Below are 19,249 nucleotides of genomic sequence, written 5' to 3'. Positions count from 1 at the left end.
TAAAATTTATGCTTGAGTTATAAAATAAAGTATAAGTTTATGAGGATAACCGTGAATGTTAGTACTACTATACCAATTATACTTGTGTTACCTACCTCAAATATTTTATATTTGCATCATTCGTTTTTTATAATATAATTTATAAGCAAATATTGTAGTTTATATATATTAACGGATATTTCAAATAAAAGTGAAATCATTGAGATACAATATAATTAAATACATATTACATTATGGTAAAATTCAGATTAGATACTACATAAATATTCAACTTTCACCTCTATTATGCTCCCATAAATGATCTATTAATGCATTACGAAGTGTAAAATGAGCATCTTTGTCCTTAATTCTTTTGCGTCGAGCTAAAAATTGTTCAAATCGGTGATTTTCATCTACTACCATTTCTACCGTCGGAGATGAACATTCTCAATCATCTTGAATTGTTGCATTAAGATTACGCTCATCCTCGATTATCATGTTATGCAGTATAATACATGTAATTATTATATCATGCAGCACTTCTTTTCTCCAAAAACGTGATGGTCCTGCAACAATTACAAAACGAGCTTGCAAAACTACGAATGCACGTTTAACATCTTTTCGACATGATTCTTGTCTCATCGCGAAATATTTCTTATGTGGCGAACGTGAGTCACGAATAGTTTGCACAAGAGTTAACCATTTTGGATATATACCGTTAGCTAAATAATAACCCATATCATATTATTTTCCTTGGATAACATAATGGGCGGGGAGAGCAATACCTGCAGCAAGATCGAAAAACAAATGTGATGACTCTAAAATATTAATGTCATTATTGGTGCTGGGCATACCAAAATATGCATGCCATATCCAAAGGTCATAATCATCTAAAGCTTCAAGAATTATTTATGGGGATCCATTACGACCTTCATACTGTCCGGCCCATATTGTTGGATAATTATTCCATCTCCAATGCATGCAACCTATACTACCTAACATTCCTAGAAAACCACGATGTTCACCGATGTGCAGAAGTCTTGCAACATTGTTAGCTATTTGTGATCTCAAATACTGCTCGCCAAAAACCTCTACGATAGCTCGGCAAACTCTATTCATGCTTTCAACTACAGTCGACTCTCCAATTTTTAAATATTCGTCAATGGCATCCGCTGGCACACTGTATGCTAGCATTTTAAATACGGTTGTGATTTTTTTTTTTACAGTAGATAATCCAAATCTACCCATTGCATCAACGCGTTGTTCTAAGTACATATCATGACCTTTAATTGCATCAACAATTCAAAGGAACAAATTCTAGGGCATTCAATATCTACGACGAAATTGTCCCTCATTAAAGCGGGGATTATCTGAAAAATAATCAAGAAACAAATTATTATCAGCACTTTCACGATCTCGATTGATTACCAAATGACCTGGAACAGAGCCAACTCTGATAGGATCATTATTTTGATTTTCTTGCAAACACTGCAATATATAATTGTTCATCTGAATTGCTTGCATGCACAATTGTATCTCAGCTTCATTATCGGAAATTAAAAGTGATGACGAGGATGAGTAATTTGAATCATCGTTATTATTAAATGAACTTTTTATATAGAAATTAATTTTCAGAAGACGAAAATAATAATATTTAATTTATTTAGAAATGAATTGGACGGAAGAATATGATTTTCCTAAATGGTGTTCATTTTTATAGTATGAATTTTTTTTCTAAAGATAAAATAGGAATAAGGATGAAATCCATCACACGGTTGAGATTAGGACGAAATCCACTTGACGGCTGAGATTAAGATAAAATCTATCATATTCTTATCTTCTAAATTATTGTGTCAGTTGAGTTGTCTACACATTGAATAATGTGTAGAAATATTTTTTCTAAAGATAAAATAGGAATAAGAATGAAATCTATCGGACGGATGGGATTAAGACGAAATCCATTCGACGACTAAAATCAAAATAAAATCGATCATATTCTCATCTACTAAATTATTGTGTCCACTGAGTTGTTTACACATTGAATAATATGTAAAGATATTTTTCTAAAGATAAAATGGGAATAAGGATAAAATCCATCTGACGGTTGAGATAAGGACGAAATTCACTCGACGACTGAGATCAAAATAAAATATATCCTATTCTCATCTACTAAATTATTGTGTCTGTTGAGTTGTCTACACTAGACAAAAGTGGTTTTGGCCAAAAACTAAGGTGTTTGGCCAAGCTTTTAGAAGGAAAAAAAATATTTTTGAGGAGAAGCAAAAGTAGTTTTTGAGAAGCAAAAAAATGTAGCTTATCTCCAAAAGCACTTTTGTAAGAAGCACTTTTGAGAAAAATACACCAAGAAGTAGTTTTTAAAAGTTTGGTCAAATATTAATTACTGTTCAAAAGTGCTTTTCAAATTAATTAGTCAAACACAAACTGATTCGCATCAAAAGTACTTTTTTAAAAAGCACTTTTGAAAAAAAAACACTTCTCAAAATAAGCAGATTTTAAAAATTTGGCCAAACAGACTATAAAAGAATTGAAAGAAGAAAATAAGAATTTAGTCATCGATGTGGATTCTATTGTCGATTCGACTCGTCGTGAATTTTTGCGACAAGAACAACAACGAATAATGTATAAAAGAAGTCAACAATTTTCACAGTCACAACCACAACAATCCTCGGCCCCATTCACTCAATACTATAATAATTTTGGTATATCTGGAAACAACATACCTCCCTACTAAGTTATTATACTATTTACTGTAGTTTTATTTTTTATGTATTTTAATTTAATGTATTTTTAATTTTAATATATTTTCATTTATTGTATTTTTAATTTTCACTTTTTAATTTTAGCAACATCTAATATTTTATATTCGTACCTTTCAATTTTAGCAACATCTAATATTTTATATTTGCACCATTCATTTTTTGAGATGATTATATATTTTTTGTACAATTATAACTTATAATAAAATTAACTTATAATTTTATGTAAAAAATAATAAATGCACAAAAACTAATTTATCAAAATTATACGCCAAAGTTAAGATGTAAATTAATATTATAAAGAATTAATGATATTACATAAACATAATTAGGTATATATAAAGAGATAAATTAAAAGAGTTAAAAAAATAAATAATAATAAATAAAAAAATAATAATAATAGAGATTAGTAATAGATGAGATGAATAGTATCGCTCCAAACCAATTACTCCAAAAATCATACGCATTATAACAAATGCAATTAGCGTCAGAGATGCCCTACGAGTTTAGTTTTGGAAAATAATCTTTACAGTTGTCTTCAACCAAATTCCTGATTATTGAGAGTGTAACACACACATGAATTCATGTCAGTGTATATTGGAGAAAAGAATAAATAGAATTCTATGATTTATATTTGTGGCTCTCAATGCTTAATTCAGATCACATCTACCAACCAAAAAGGTTCAATTCAAGTTTTTTTCTCTACTATCCATGTGATGTGTCTACCATCTGAAACGTCGTATATGAGACCCAACGATAATAACGACACACTCGTGTAGTTCCACGAGTTATCTTTATTCTGTGAAGATAGAAATGCTATTTTTTATAAATTTTTGGCTCAATAAAAGAATAATCACGGCAATTTAGATAAAGAAATACGACAAAGGAGAATCCATATAAAAAGAAGCAATAACCACATTCCAAACAAAGATAACCGAAGCAAAACAAAACAAGCTGAAAAAATATTATAAAAATAAAAAATACGAAAATACACTAGTACTAAAGGTACAAAAAAGCCATACAGGTAGTTTATATAAGAGACAGAATAAAAAACTGCAGCTGAAATTATCTATATAAAAAGTTACTGCTTAAAGTGATATGGCTGAGTTGCAAAAGTAAATCAGAAAGACAATGATAATTTAACCTCTTAGTTACATTTACACCTTGTTTGAATGGTTGTTACATATCGTTTCATAATGTATCGTATTATATTATACTGTATTGTATTGTATTATAATGTTTGATGAATACAATATTTGGATAGATTGTATCTTTTGCCGTCGTTTCAAGATGTCATGCACCGAAAATATAAAGAATAAACTTGCAAAAATATGATTATTTAATTATAAAGAAGGGCAAAATGAGAGAAAAAATAAGGTAACGACGCCACCACACTAAATCCGTCATTACATAAAGTAACACTTTTCATCGTTACGTAACGATGAATTTAACAATGCGATATAATAAAATTTAAGTAACCGTCAAAACAAACATTGTATTTAAATTAACAATACGATACAATACAACAGGTAACAACCATCCAAACAAGTTGTTAGAGGTGAGACATGTATATATACATGGAAAATACAAGTGTATCCTTATTAATTAGGAAGTTAGTGATGTACCATACCAAACAAACTAGGCTAACAGAGAAATGTATAGATGTATTAACAAACAGGCTTAAGTTTAGTTACAACTTACATAAGCTAATCTCTTTAGAATGTCTAATGATTTAATTTTTTATTTTGATTAGCATATACTAACATTAAGAGAATTATCATATTAGTTTCCAAAGAGAAGTGTGTTACGTCTTGATGAAGTCTAGATAACATATCTAGCTTGTCCGATGGTTGGCCCAAGTAAGTCCAGGTCCAACCCATTTTTCTACTGATAAATTTGGGTGAAATTCAAAAATATCGAGATTTACAAGTAGTAATTAAAAAACAGTCACACTTTCAAAAGTACTCGAAATTTAACCATTTTTCATGTTAAGATAAATCTTAACGAAAACATTGTTCAAAATCTGGAAAATATTCTAGCATAATATACTGGAGTTTGAATTTTTTACATGTGAACTTCCAGCATAATATATTAGTCCAGCATAATATGCTGGAAGTTCATACACAGGTGCTCCAATCTCCAGTATATTATGCTGAAACTTTATGTGTGCTGGAGTTCTAGCATAATATGCTGGAAGTTCATACACAGATGCACCAATCTTCAATATATTATGCCGGAATTTTATATGTTGCAGCAAAATAGTGACTAATTTTCAATGACTTCGCAAATACTGGCTATTTTGTAATTATCAGTTCGAACACTGGCTAGTCCGTACTATTTTTACGATAAATTTTTTAGCTAATTGTACTGGTTTCGCCCAGTGGGACTGGTCCTTAAACATTATCGCTGTTCTTTAATTTGTTATTAAAATTGACTTTTTAGTTTTATAGACGCCAAGGAAAAGCTTAAAATTATTGTTTGGGGTAAAAATTGAAAGTTAATGATTGGTCATTATAAAATCGTTTGAATATGTATAATTTGTGTTAGTTTTTTAATTCAAACACTAATTTAGTGACTTGCTTTAATATTTTCAAATAAATTATTGTTGGTCCTTAAAAAGAGTTGAAGAAGACAAATACGTCTTTTTAAATTGGCGATTGGGAATTTTTTATGTTGGTATTTTGAGGCTTTATTTTAAATTTAAGATCATTTGAAACAAATTTGATGTGCTTGATCAAAATTGAAATTCCAAATTCGAAGTAGAATATCAGATCTTGAAATTTCCTCAACTCAATTTCATGCTAGTCTTTCTGAGAAAAAATCATGCATATAAATGTTGAAAAATCTAAGCTGCAACCTGAATTCTTTTTCTATTTTTTTTTTTGGCTTTCTCCTATTTTCTCGAAAACTTCTTATAGGAAAAAAGTGGTGTAAAGTAGTGCTATGCAAGTTGCATAAATAGTAGCCATCCTTTACTGTGACTGAAGCAGATATTAACAAATCATAGTGAGAATACATATCAATTAATTATGGATAACTATTAAAAAGAAATGTAAGACATATGTTTTATATTTAGAAATTTTTTTCATTCCTATATAATATTTGAAACTTATATACCAAAATTGTTCTAATTTTGTATATTACCCGCCATAAACAAGGATTACTTACAAATTATATACATTCCGTATTAAAAGGTTCTCAATCCATTATTAGCGCCTTCAATCAAGGGATTTAGTTGCACCCTTTTTCTTTTTTCTCTCCTCTCTCCCCTCTTCTCTCCATAATATTAGGACCAATGATACTCCCAACAGTCAACATTTTTCACAAAACAAATCAAGTAATTGCATATTTTGGGACGGATTTTAACATAAAGAAGTAAAAATGAAATAGGATGCAGGAAGTATAAAAATTTTCATTGTGACTTATCCCAAAGAAAAAAACCCACTGTTGACGGCACCTATAGTATCTTACATTGCCATCGAAATAAATTTTGCTTATTATTTCATAGATATTGTTGAAGAAGAATCACATACAAATTAATAAAGCTAGCAAGATTATTAATTTTTTTTATTAAAAAAGTTGCACATTTTGCTTTTAGTTTTTGAACTGCTTATTGCATAGTGTGAATTGTTTTATATAGAAAGTTAAGGAGAATTTGGGACGGATTTTAGCAAGATCTAAAAGAGAACTTCTACTGAATCTAAATTTCATTGCATATTTATATTCAAATTAAACACATAAAATCTCTATCTCTAAGAACAATATATAGTACATCAACATACAAATTAAAAATAAATTTCATATAAATTTAATGCAAATTTGAATATCTACAACAACATACATAGTGAAAATAAATTTCATACAACTAATTATATATTATACAACTTATCTACAACTTTCATACATTATTTCTATCCAGTTAAATACAACTACAATATCATACAATTTAAATACAATTTTTATACAATATGTCTTTTGTATATTTGGTATATAATTTATACATAGTAAAAATAAACTTCACACGACTAATTATATATTATACAAATTATTATAATTTATCTACAACTTTCATATATTATTTCTATCCAGTTAAATATAACTAAAATATCATACAACTTAAATATAATTTTTATACAATATGCCTTTTGTATATATTTTGTATCTGATTTGTATATGTTTTGTCTGTGGTGTGTGTTTCTTCATCTCTAAAATCCCAATCAAAACATACTCTCTTAGTACAATTTTGATACATATCAACAACTTTATATAAAAAGATAGTATTGGTAACTTAAATACAAATTTTATACAACGATTCATACATTATACAATTATTTTTCAACTTTGATGCAACATTGAAATAAATATATATATATAACTACAACTGAATATAATTTACATATAATTATAATACAACTTTACTATAATTTCGTAGGTATATTGTATGCCATGTCTTCTTCTTCTTCTTCTTCTTCTTCTTCTTCTTCTTCTTCTTCTTCTTCTTCTTCTTCTTCTTCTAAGTTTCAATTTGAAATTCAGTCAAAAACAAGTCTATTCTTTACCAAAACACCCTCAAAATTGAGATATAAACTCCAAACAATATTCCCAATTGTTTGCAATAACACCCAATCCAAACAAATAATGATTTTTGAAAACCCAAATTCGATTTCAAAGCTTCAAAGGTTTTTAATGGTTGTCAATGATGGAGAGTCAAATACCTTCAAATTTTGTTGATTGACAATTTCAATTTGAACACCAATTATGCAACATGAACAAAGATTGCTAAGTTAAAACAATTAAAATTCATTGATGAATTTCATTGAAACTATTTACAACAAGAAAGCATAAAAAAACATAGAACATCGAGACAGAGAGAGAGAGACAGAGAGAGAGTGGACAAGTACAAAGGGATAAGGAAATAACTGATATTCCTTATTCAATTCCTAATATAAAGGGATACTCATTTAAAACTTATTTGTATATAATTGATAAAGAGGGTAATAAAGTTTTCAAATAGTGTATAGGAAGGTAAAAATCTCTTATATTCATTGGCTTGATATAAATATCCGTAAGGTATTTTCGCAGGACTAGTGATCTATTTTTTTAAGGTTCTTTTTACTTTAAATGCATTAAATTTTAAATACCTAAATTTCCCTTTACAGCAGTAAACGTGCCATTAAACTTCTTAAGGGTTCAAATTAGTCGAAGGACTGAAATCATTCACACAATTTAATAATTAAGTGAAAATTAGGCGATACATCAAATATATACACTGTATATATCATTCATAGCTATACTTTCAGTAAATTTACCATCCATAACTATATTTGAACTTTATAATAAATCCATGAAATAAGAGATTAATTATTTTGAACTAAAATAAGAGAGCAACAAGCCCTCGTAGATCAGTTGGTTAGAGTGCCTGCTTAGTTAGCGGAGGACAAAAGCATTTTATTTTTTTATATTTCTACATTTCGCCTTGGTTGTATTCGTTGCACTTTTTACTATAAGTGATACAAGCTGGTAATAATTGAATAATAGCTACAAATAATATTTAGGCAAAATATCATTATCAGGCTCTAAACTATAGTACTTTATGAAAATTCCTCAAAAGTTAATAATGATAACTAGAATAACACAAAAACTAAAAACAAAATATATCATTAACTCGGGGACTAAAAGTGCTATTTGCCCCCTCCCCCCCAACCCCCCAAAAAAGGAACAATTACACTGTATTTCACCCGACTCAGTTCTATAGCCATAAAGAGCCCATATTTTAGGATTTTACCCGCTGAGGCCCATATTGTATATATCTTGAAATAAAAGTTTCAATATTTAACCCAAACAATCTTCACTCATCTCTTCTATATTTTCTCCTCTTCTTCTCTCCACTCCACTAGCCACCTCTCCTAAGTTTGTTATGAAGTCAAGATTTTGATATCCAAACAAAAAATTAGGTTGAGGGAGCTAGAAGCTTTTTAGATCTGGAAATTTATGAAAGAATCGTGCTCAAATTTGAGTGGGTGCTATTGAAATTAATTGATCCAAGAAGTTTCAACCTAGAGATTTGGTTCAGTTGGACTACATTGCAACTCTTTGAAATTTCTTCAAGATTGAAATTCTGGATTGAAAAAACCGAACTGGGTTCTTGATTTTTGTTGAAATTTCTTCAAGAATGAAGTTCTACACTAACATTTTAAAGTTATTTCAATTTATGAGTTTTTTTAACAGATTTGAGGAAGATGTATTTTGGTGAAAAAAATCAAATAGGTATTAATTAATACCGGTGAAATTATTTGGGTGAAGCTAAAAATATTAAAAAAGCTTTTAGTAACTTAAATCGAGAATACTGGGTTGATTGAGCATGATTAACGTTGGTTTTGAGAATCATACCAGTTGAAAAAGAAAATTGAAGGTGAAATTCACTTTTTGTGTACAACATTATACAACATTATGCATCATTATACAATATTATACAAAATTATAATAAGTATATAATGTTGTATATTAGGTGTGTAAATAGTTTTATACAACATTACTCTTTCTATTCACGATTTCTGTTCGACTTTGGTGCAATGGACTTTCTCTTTGAAGTAAGTTCCTTTTTCACATACGAGTTTATACATAGTTATACATTTTTATACATGTACAACATATACGGACTTAAAACTGAAAATAAATTTTTCTCACTTTTTCTTGAACAATCGATGTATAAAGTCAATTTTTTTGGTGATTTCTCTGCCAAATTGCAAACTTGTAGCAATTTTTTTCAATTTTTATTTTTTATTCTTTTGTTTCTGCTATTTAGAACTTGGGAAAGAAGAAAATTTAATTTTTTTTCAAGTTGAATTATAGTTGGATTGCATTGTTGTAGTTGCAATAGGAATATATATGATCAATTTAAGCTGGTTATCTGCAAAGAACAAAATAATCATATATAAATCTATAAAATTATATCCAGGCGATAATGTCATATTATGAGAGTTTCATGGGCTATAAGAATGAAAATATAAAATGATGGCTATGCGGATGAAAAACACCTATGTGATCTGTACTTTTATGCAATTATCCCCAAAAAAAGCCCACATAGACTTCCGAATTTCGATTTTTCTCCCCTCCGCTTCCAATTAAACAAAAACTGAGAAATTAGAAAAAGAAAAAAAACGAAAAAGAAGAAAATAAGAATGGAAAAAAAGAAGAAGAGAAAACAAAACGAGAAAGAGTGCTTAAACCCTAAACCCTAGCCCTGATAAGTTCCACTTCCACTTCCACACCATTGCTGAGAACAGGTGAAGAAAAAAAGAGAGGAAAAAAACAGCAAGCAATGGTGAAGGCGTATCTCCGGTATGAGCCGGCGTCGTCGTTTGGGGTAATAGTATCGGGGGAATCAAATATCGCCTACGACAGCTCCGGCAAACACTTGTTAACGGCGGCGTTAGAGAAAGTCGGCGTATGGCATGTGAGGCAGGGTGTTTGCACCAAAACCCTAGCTCCTCCTTCACCTTCATCTAACTCTAAAGGCTCCTCCGTTGCCGTTACTTCAATCGCTTCCTCTTCTTCATCCCTTGTAAATCCCTCTTTCCTTCCTTTTTTTTTTGTCTCAGTTTTATTTTTGGTTGCATTTCTCCGTAAGCTGTAAGTTTTCATATTGTTAGAGACACGTGCTCATTATATTGTTATCTTTAATGACCCAAGATAATAACACAATGACAGCAAACACTCGACCCGTCAACCTATGAGCGATCGGAGCCAGGAATTTTAGTAAGGGGATTCAAAAAATTTGAACCTGTGACCTAAAGCAATTTTTGAACTATCTTTGTTACTTCCGTTGCGTTAGGGGATCCAAAAGTTTATATATACTTGGGAAAAAAATTATTTTTGCCCTATTTATGTCAGTAGGATTTTCCAATAGAGTTTACCCCCCTTAATTGGCTGTGACTCTGCTACCGCTAGAATGGTGGAGAAAACATAGCATGTAGCAATACTAGCTTGGTTCGAGCTGTCTACGTGATCTGGTACCAATTAATTGAGAGTTATTAGTTGTTATTATTTCACTTACATTAGGGCGTGTGTTTATTGAGTGGTGGAAAGAAATAGGTCCAATTAGGCAGAATGAATATGGACATTTCATATAGCCAATCCCAAGAGGTGTATTTTATTGATTGATATGATTTTTAAATAGTTTCTGATACGAGTATGATAAACGGGAAAACCTTATTTCCAGTATTAATTTTTTTCCGATAAGTATTTCCTGTGAAGGGGAGCTTGGAGCAACGGTAAAGTTGACCCACTGTGACCCTATAGGTCACGGGTTCGAGCCGTGGAAGCAGCCACTAATGCTTGCATTGGGGTAGGCTGTCTATATCACACTCCATGGGGTGCAGGCCTCCTTCAGATCCCGTGTGAATGTAGGATGCTTTGTGCACGACTACCTTTTTTTTTTGTCAAGTATTATTTCCTGTATGCTTCTAAGGCTTTGGTTCAACAGTAAAGGTGGTACAGTACATGACTTGTGGTATGGGCACATCACGAGTTCGCAATAACGTGTAGAAGAGTAGAGGAGAAATTACATTATCCATTGAGTTTCAAAACTACAAACAACAGATTTCTCGATTATTAAAAGGAATATTTTCAACATTAGATTTATTTGTAGCGATACATGTGCTGTAGTTATGGTACTATTTTATCTAAGATATAGTTGCATCTTGAAATGTAAGTTGTTGTAGCAAATAACTTTGGCGTAGGGAAGCATGAAAGCTAAAATGACAAGATGTGTTCTGAGGTCACTGTTTTTGTTAGCCCTCTTTGTGTGATCAGACTCAATATATTTGTGTCTTATATTGTTTTGTTTCATAGGAAATGGCTGTGAAACTTAAGATTTATTTTCATGGTTTTAGTAATGATAAGGTGGATTTAATTGCAGATAGCAAGTGGTTATGCTGATGGAAGCATTAGAATATGGGATTCCGAGAAAGGGATATGTGAAACCACACTGAATGGGCATAAAGGGGCTGTGACCGCCCTTCGATTCAATAAGCTTGGATCATTGCTTGCATCAGGAAGCAAAGATAATGACATTATTTTATGGGATGTGGTGGGTGAGTCTGGTCTGTTTCGCCTTCGGGGACATCGTGATCAGGTTCATACTACCTTGAAATTAGGAGTGATGTACTTTTCTTTTCTGACTTTGTCACGTGTCACTTGTGAAATTCTAATTTTGTTCCATTGCCATCCGTGCTGCAGGTTACTGATCTTGTTTTCTTGGATTCTGGCAAAAAGCTGGTAACAGCTTCTAAGGACAAGTTTTTGAGGGTATGGGATCTTGATACTCAACATTGCATGCAGATTATAAGTGGTCATCATACTGAAATTTGGTCCATAGATATTGACCCTGAGGAAAGATATCTTGTCACTGGTTCAGCTGACCCTGAGCTTCGTTTTTACACTATAAAGCATGATTTAGCTGATGGACAATTGATTGCAAACAAAAGCGAAACAGATGTAAATAAGGACTTGCCTACTGAAAACAAATGGGAAGTATTAAAGTCATTTGGTGAAATTCAACGTCAAAGCAAGGATAGAGTTGGAACAGTGAGGTTTAATAAGTCTGGAAACCTGCTGGCTTGTCAAGTTGCAGGGAAGACGGTGGAAATATTCCGTGTGCTGGATGAGTCTGAATCTAAACGCAAAGCAAAAAGAAGAATCAGTAGAAAGAAGGAGAAGAAAGCTGCCAAAGAAGGCCTTGAGGCAACGGATAAAGGAGAGACAGATATTGGAGCTGAAGAAGGCAGCAATCCTGTTGTTACAGTCATGGATATCTTCAAGCTTCTTCAGATTCTACGGGCTGGAAAGAAGATCTCCTCAATTTCTTTCTCCCCAGTCACTTCAAAGAACTCACTGGCTACCTTAGCACTGTCTTTGAACAATAATTTGTTGGAATTTCATGCTATAGAAAGCAGTTCAACTACTAAATTGAGTGCTATTGAGCTTCAGGGGCATCGCTCTGATATCAGAAGTGTTACTCTCAGCTCAGATAACACTCTTTTGATGACAACTAGTCATAGTGCAATTAAAATATGGAACCCTACTACTGGTTCTTGCCTCCGCACTATTGATTCAGGATATGGTCTTTGTGGACTGTTTGTTCCAGGTAACAAGTATGCGGTCGTCGGTACAAAAGGTGGGACTCTGGAATTTATTGACGTTAGAAGCGGTACTTGTGTGGATGTAGTGGAAGCCCACGGCGGTTCTGTTCAGTCGATTGCTTTAACTCCAGATGGTACAGGTTTTCTCACCGGCAGTGCCGATCATGACATTAAATTCTGGGAATTCCAAATGGTACAAAAGGCTGGTGAAGTGCGTAAGCTTTCTCTATATTCAAACATATGCCAAATTGCCAAACATGGATGACTCATGCTAAATTACTGTACATCTCCATCTTTCTTGACAGTGTACTGCTGTTATCTGCACTTTAGTTTTTCATGTTGGGATTTCATGTTGGATGGATTAGGATCTTAATAGAGATCTCTGGATTCCTATGAAAACAGATTATTTACACTTTACCACATACTAATACAATTGCTCAACAGCTGTAGTGGTGCTCTTATACTTCTTAAAAGAGGGGCTATAATAATGCTTTTGTACAAAAGAAATAGTAGCATATAATAACTGATTACTGCAATTCTATGGAGGTTCGAACAGCATACGAGGTTCTCCGCTGAATAGGCATTTATCTAATATACATATGTCAAATCCTAGAATGCAAAATTGGATTGGGATTCTTTCAACCATGGTCTTGTTTCTTAACATGCTAGTTTCTGCTGGATAAAAGAATCTCTGTTCTTGCTGCCTGCTTGGGAGTAATCATGTGTTTAATTTATTGACTTACAGGGGTCTAAGCATTTAACTGCATCTGCTACAAGGAGCTTAAAAATGAATGAAGATGTTCTAGTCGTTGCTGTGAGCCCTGATGGTAAATATATTGCTGTTGCCTTGTTGGATAGCACAGTAAAGGTAACAGCCTGACTTATTTGAATGGTCGGTCTATATTGTGATTTCTGAACAGCTTTAAAGTAGAAATTCTCATCTCTTGGGGCTTGGAAGTATTCTTTATGAAGTATTTGTGAAATTACCTGATCAAATGTCTTGGTGTAACATTATTTATATAAAAAAAAGGTTTTGCCTAACATTATTAGTTAAGCTCTTCTTAAGTAATTTCTTTGATAGTGATAGGCATATTACCTACAAAAGTCAACTACATTTTCATTGTCGGTTTCCAAGATGGTGGGTAGAAACCTTATTTGGTACCTAGGCTTTTAGAAACAAATGCTGCTTGTCATATCAGTTTCTTTAGCTTTGCAATTGGCTTTGTTCACCCATTTATCTTTCTGCTTAATTCAGAGTCTAATTTTAATTACTAGAGAAGCTCAGTGCTTCTGTATGCCATATGTTTATTTTTGCTGCTTTACCAGCTACCTGTAAGCTTATGGCATAGAAGAAAAGTGGTTTTCACCATTACAGAAGGTGATTTTTCCCAATATTTTGGGCTTTCATCTTGATAGTTGGTCTAGCAGAAAGCAGGAAAACTATTATTCACTGATGTAGGATCTGGAAGTAACAAAAGATCAGAACTTCTCTTTATCAGTAAAACAAAAGATTAGAACTTCTCAGGCAAAATCAAACAATGGTTTTCTCCGGTTAAAGTGCCATGCTAATAAGCTGAACAGAGAAACCTGAGGTTTAACCCTTAAGGTCCTTAGCAAAAGTCAAACTACTTCCCAAAATATCCTGTTCCCTAACTTAGATCCATTTGAACAGCCTGGAAACGGTTTGAAACTGAGACTAGATTCTTAAGTCAGCTCCCAAAATTCTATCTAGCTTCATATCTAGGTTGTTTTCATTACACTGTTAACTTTTAATTCAGTTTGTTTTTCTGCTGCATCATTGTGTTGCAGTCTACCAAATGCATTTGTGTTTTACTTCATATCACTGCTCTTATTTTTTTCTGGTCTTATTTGGACCTAATACTTATGATGTCATACGTTTTCAGGTCTTCTATATGGATTCACTCAAGTTCTTTCTTTCACTCTACGGTCATAAGCTGCCTGTATTGTGTATGGATATTTCTTCAGATGGGGATCTGCTTGTCAGTGGCTCTGGAGACAAAAATGTGAAGATTTGGGGTCTAGATTTCGGGGATTGCCATAAGTCACTTTTCGCGCATGCTGATAGGTGCTTTGATTAAAGCATTAAGTAATCTAGTATTCCACTAGGTAACGTTTCACAGCTAACCAATGCTGATAATCTGTTTCCATGGCAGCGTTATGGGAGTTAAGTTTGTGCGCAACACCCATTACTTTTTCACTGTGGGGAAAGATCGTCTGGTGAAATACTGGGATGCTGACAAGTTTGAGTTGCTTTTAACCCTTGAAGGTCACCATGCTGAAGTTTGGTGTCTTGGTGTTAGCAACCGTGGTGATTTTATTGTTACAGGATCTCATGATCGGTCCATACGTCGATGGGATCGTACTGAAGAACCATTTTTTCTTGAGGTATTCTGTTTTAATGTCTGAAATACTGCATCAGTTTTAGACAGTTTAAGCAAAGAATTATAAGTTGCTACTTGGATTTGCAGGAAGAGAAAGAAAAGAGACTGGAAGAGATGTTTGAATCAGACATTGACAATGCATTTGAGAATAAGTATGGACCAAAGGAAGAACTTCCAGAGGAGGGAGCTGTGGCATTAGCGGGGAAAAAGACTCAAGAGACTCTTACTGCTACAGATTCTATCATTGACGCACTGGATATGGCTGAAGCGGAACTGAAACGAATTGCTGAACATGAGGTTTGCCTTCTGCTTACTTGGAGGCATCTTCTTACTGATCTTCCTTTACAGGGAAAAAGAGTTAATAGAATGAAATTAAAGTAGAGTGATTTTAGGATTTATGTAATCTTTTTGTATAGACTTCAACCTACTTGGTACAACATTGTTAAATGATTTTGAATCATCCAGAAGATTTTTGGTGCAACTAATGAACACGATTTTAATAAAGAACAAAAACTAAACAAAGGTTGTCAAAAGAGGTGGTTATCTGAATGTTTGCGCCTTTTCTTCGCTCTCCTTTTTCTTTGAAACTGGGTGAATGGATGTGGAAGGTAATAAGTGGTTAGTTAATTATTCTTTTTATTAAAAAATGAAACTGTTATCATAACTTTGACTTTGTAATTTCTTGAATGGCAAATACTATTTTCAACATTTAGGAGGACAAATCAAAGGGCAGAGTTTCAGAATTCAGGCCCAATGTTCTCATGCTTGGACTTTCTCCTTCTGATTATGTTCTTCGTGCATTATCGAGTGTTCATACTAATGATCTGGAGCAAACGTTGCTGGTAAGTGATTATTTTGAAGTAAATGTTTCCTTTTAATTAGGAAAATCAGTCTTTTTAGTATTTTTTCCTGACCTGAAATGTTATTATTTAAATGTTTCAATTCAAATATCATTGTGGTGATTCCATACATTTGAGGCTATAGCTTTGGCCATGCATAGTTTATTGAGCTTAAGTTTGCAAATTGTACTTGGAGATACAGTGCCTAAATGTTGGGCCCTTGGTTACTTTTGGTTTATTTTGATATTGGGAAGTTTATAGGTCTGTCCCTTTTAACTTCTGATGGTGCGTAATAAGAGATAAAACGTCCTTTTCAGGGCAGTACAACAACAACAACCCAGTGAGTTCCCACAAGTGAGGTTTGGGGAGGGTAGAGTGTACACGCAGACCTTACCCCTACCTCGGAGAGTAGAGAGACTGTTTCCGAAAGACCCTCGGCTCAAGAAGACGAAAAGAGACAATATATCAGTACCATCAATAGAACCATAGGAATAATAGCAGCATCATAAGAACCAGAAAATAGATGAAAAACAATAACAAAAACCAGTGAATAAGGCCCGGTACTATGAATTAATTTGAAACTAGCGGAAATGGAATTCTTAAGTTCAATGGCAAAGGGTTTTATAATTCTTTCATACTTGTGTTTCTAGCATTTTTTGGAATAATATCTTTTGTTATTTATAATTGGTCTCTGTTTCTTTGAGGAAGGATACACGTGATAGTTGTCACTAGATGTAAGCAAGTATTAATCAAACTGAACTAACTTTTTCCAGCTTCGAGTAAGGACACTAGTAAATGCTTCTGTTTCTGGAGCCTATCTGTGGTTGAAATGGGGTTGATTGGACGCGAAAGGCTGTGTGGCATCTTTGACATAAAACTTAACTGTGACGAGGTTTTTAAATCCATCTGGTTGGAAGGCACGGTTGCTTACATCATGTGTTACCCAGAAAAAAGACTTGGGGTATTGTTGCGTGGTTTACTCAAAATTCATATTGTGCCTTAAATCCATCCGGTTGGAAGGCATCCCAAATTACTGTATGTGACCATTGCTCCCAGAAAAAAGACTTGGGATACCCCAAGTTTTTCCTACATCATATCATCTAATGTGTGTTGGTGACATCATTGAAAAACCTAGCTTTACTTTATTCTATTCGCTCTAATGGTTGAGATGCGGGTTATATATCTCACTCCAATAATGTGTTATCCTACTCAATCCCACCGAATCCATAATTCAGCTTTCCTAATTTTACACATATTAACATTTGGTATCTCTTAGAATTTGCCTTTTCAATTGAGTTTAAATTGTTTGTATCCTGTCAATTTCTATTTCGTGTTATATATAAGATTCTATTTCAAATAATCCTTGCAGGCTTTACCCTTTTCTGATGCTTTGAAGCTCTTGTCGAACCTGAAGGATTGGGCGTGTTTCCCAGATAAGGTTAATATTTTCTTCCAGGAGAAGTAGAACTTTTACATTTATGTAAACACAGATATTGTGCTTGAGCTTTTGAAAACAAAATAATTGAATAGAATCTCCTCTCATATTAAGGTCAATCTCCAAAAGAGTGGAGAACGGTAATTTCAGTAGCAATCAACAATCTCTTTTTTTTGGTGTTTCTATAAAGTACGGTAAGTAGCAAATGACATTTTTTTGCACGTCTACACCAACAAGGTAGTTTTTTTTGTCTTCTGACTTGTAATTGTACAATGTATGCTTTGCTTGAATGAAGTTCCTGTCTTCTGCAGTTTACAGGCCATGTCCAATCTTGAATTTCTGTCATTATCCTTCTACCGTTCTTGCAGGTGGAGCTTGTTTGTAGGATAGCGACAGTGCTATTGCAACTTCATCATCACCAGCTGCTTTCAACTGTCTCTTCCAGACCCCTCTTGACCATTCTAAAAGAAACTCTTCATGCAAGAGTTAAGGTAAGTTTGAGTACATTTGCTATGACTTTTTGAGAGATTTTAGCCAATTCTTTTTTCTTTTTAATTAAAGAAAAAATTGAAACTGTTCAACCATGTCCGTGACTTTCACTACCTGCACACCTCACCCCATTCTAATATTGTTTTAAAATTAAGCATGTAAATGGAGAACCGCTGTCCTCATAGGAGATTCTATTTTTGACACGAATTCATGTCCGACTACCACAGGAATGCAAAGATGCCCTCGGTTTCAACCTTGCTGCAATGGATCATTTCAAGGTAAGACACTTGTGATTTTGATTTTGTCAGCCTCTTTTCCAAGTTCATGAGGATGTGAATTGACTATCTCTGTTGTCTCAGCAATTGATGTCTATGAGTTCGGATGCTCTATTTCGTGATGCAAAGGCTAAGTTATTGGAGATACGTGCACGCAACACAAAACGTATTGAAGCTAGGGCAGACACAAAACAAGAAAAGAAGAGAAAGAAGAAACAGAAGAAGTTGGATGGAGGACATGTTTGGTCATGATTTATAGCCTCAACTTCACTTGTACCTTATGTTGGTACCTTTATATATGTCTTCACATCTTAGTCCTTCTGGAGGAGAGGCGGGGGTAACAATTTTGGTCCTACAGCTTTAGCAAATACGGTTTAAGTTTTGATACAAAATTTGTATATAATTTTGTTAGTCGTAAGAGCGTTATAGCCCTAACTAGCAATAGATTTATTATACCAATCATATTGAATTGCAACCGTGACGAGTTTTTCTTAAATGACAAGAGTTTTGTCCTGATACTAGTCCTCCTTGCTGCCAGAAAGTAGAAAATTTAAATAGTCAGGTTTAGAAGAGAAATTTGGATTCTCATTAGTAACCTGATTTTTGAAATCCATTACACGTTCTATCTATTTTAGGCAGGTTAGTTGCTGCAACAAATAAAGGTGATTTGATATGTTTATTTTGGGGAAAAGGCCATTATTGCCCCTGTACTATTATAAATAGTACATATTTGTCCTCCGTTTTACTTTATGTCCAAAACCCACCCTACTGTTAACAAAGTTGATGTAATTGCCTCATAACCCTAACGGATGGTCAATGTGGTAGCTGATCCATTCCATTTTTTTCACGTGTCAGCTTTCCATTAAGTTGAAAGTCTTAATTCGACTCCCAAATTAGATTGATCCAATTTT

At 33.1% G+C, this 19,249-nt stretch overlaps 1 protein-coding gene and 1 pseudogene across 2 annotated transcripts; one reads left to right on the top strand and one right to left on the bottom strand.

Moving 5' to 3' along the window:
* Nucleotides 1-267: 267 nt before the first annotated feature.
* Nucleotides 268-1,503, bottom strand: LOC142166120 (uncharacterized; annotated as a pseudogene).
* An 8,372-nt stretch (nucleotides 1,504-9,875) lies between these two features.
* LOC107818696 (uncharacterized) lies at nucleotides 9,876-18,854 on the top strand. Of its 2 annotated transcripts, none has more exons than XM_016644729.2 (12): nucleotides 9,876-10,320; nucleotides 11,677-11,892; nucleotides 11,997-13,109; nucleotides 13,644-13,766; nucleotides 14,803-14,984; nucleotides 15,073-15,304; nucleotides 15,388-15,597; nucleotides 16,014-16,142; nucleotides 17,509-17,577; nucleotides 17,943-18,065; nucleotides 18,291-18,341; nucleotides 18,423-18,854. In XM_016644729.2, the coding sequence occupies exons 1-12, from the start codon at nucleotides 10,078-10,080 to the stop codon at nucleotides 18,588-18,590; spliced, it is 2,859 nt and encodes a 952-aa protein (XP_016500215.1). In that variant the 5' UTR covers nucleotides 9,876-10,077; the 3' UTR covers nucleotides 18,591-18,854. The 2 variants fall into 2 exon arrangements, 1 of the variants encoding a protein (XP_016500215.1); XR_012698860.1 differs by having other exon boundaries at nucleotides 9,913-10,320; nucleotides 18,219-18,341.
* Nucleotides 18,855-19,249: the final 395 nt, after the last annotated feature.

This window comes from Nicotiana tabacum, chromosome 2, assembly GCF_000715075.1.
Source record: "Nicotiana tabacum cultivar K326 chromosome 2, ASM71507v2, whole genome shotgun sequence".
Lineage (NCBI taxonomy): Eukaryota > Viridiplantae > Streptophyta > Magnoliopsida > Solanales > Solanaceae > Nicotiana > Nicotiana tabacum.
This window is presented reverse-complemented; position numbering and strand designations above follow the sequence as displayed.

Excerpts from the sequence above, each read along its gene's own strand:
- LOC107818696 (XM_016644729.2), top strand. The coding sequence starts at position 10,078 with ATGGTGAAGGCGTATCTCCGGTATGAGCCGGCGTCGTCGTTTGGGGTA. Across the intron at positions 15,305-15,387 it reads AAGAACCATTTTTTCTTGAG|GAAGAGAAAGAAAAGAGACT; the intron begins GTATTCTGTTTT and ends TTGGATTTGCAG. Across the intron at positions 18,342-18,422 it reads CTGCAATGGATCATTTCAAG|CAATTGATGTCTATGAGTTC; the intron begins GTAAGACACTTG and ends CTGTTGTCTCAG.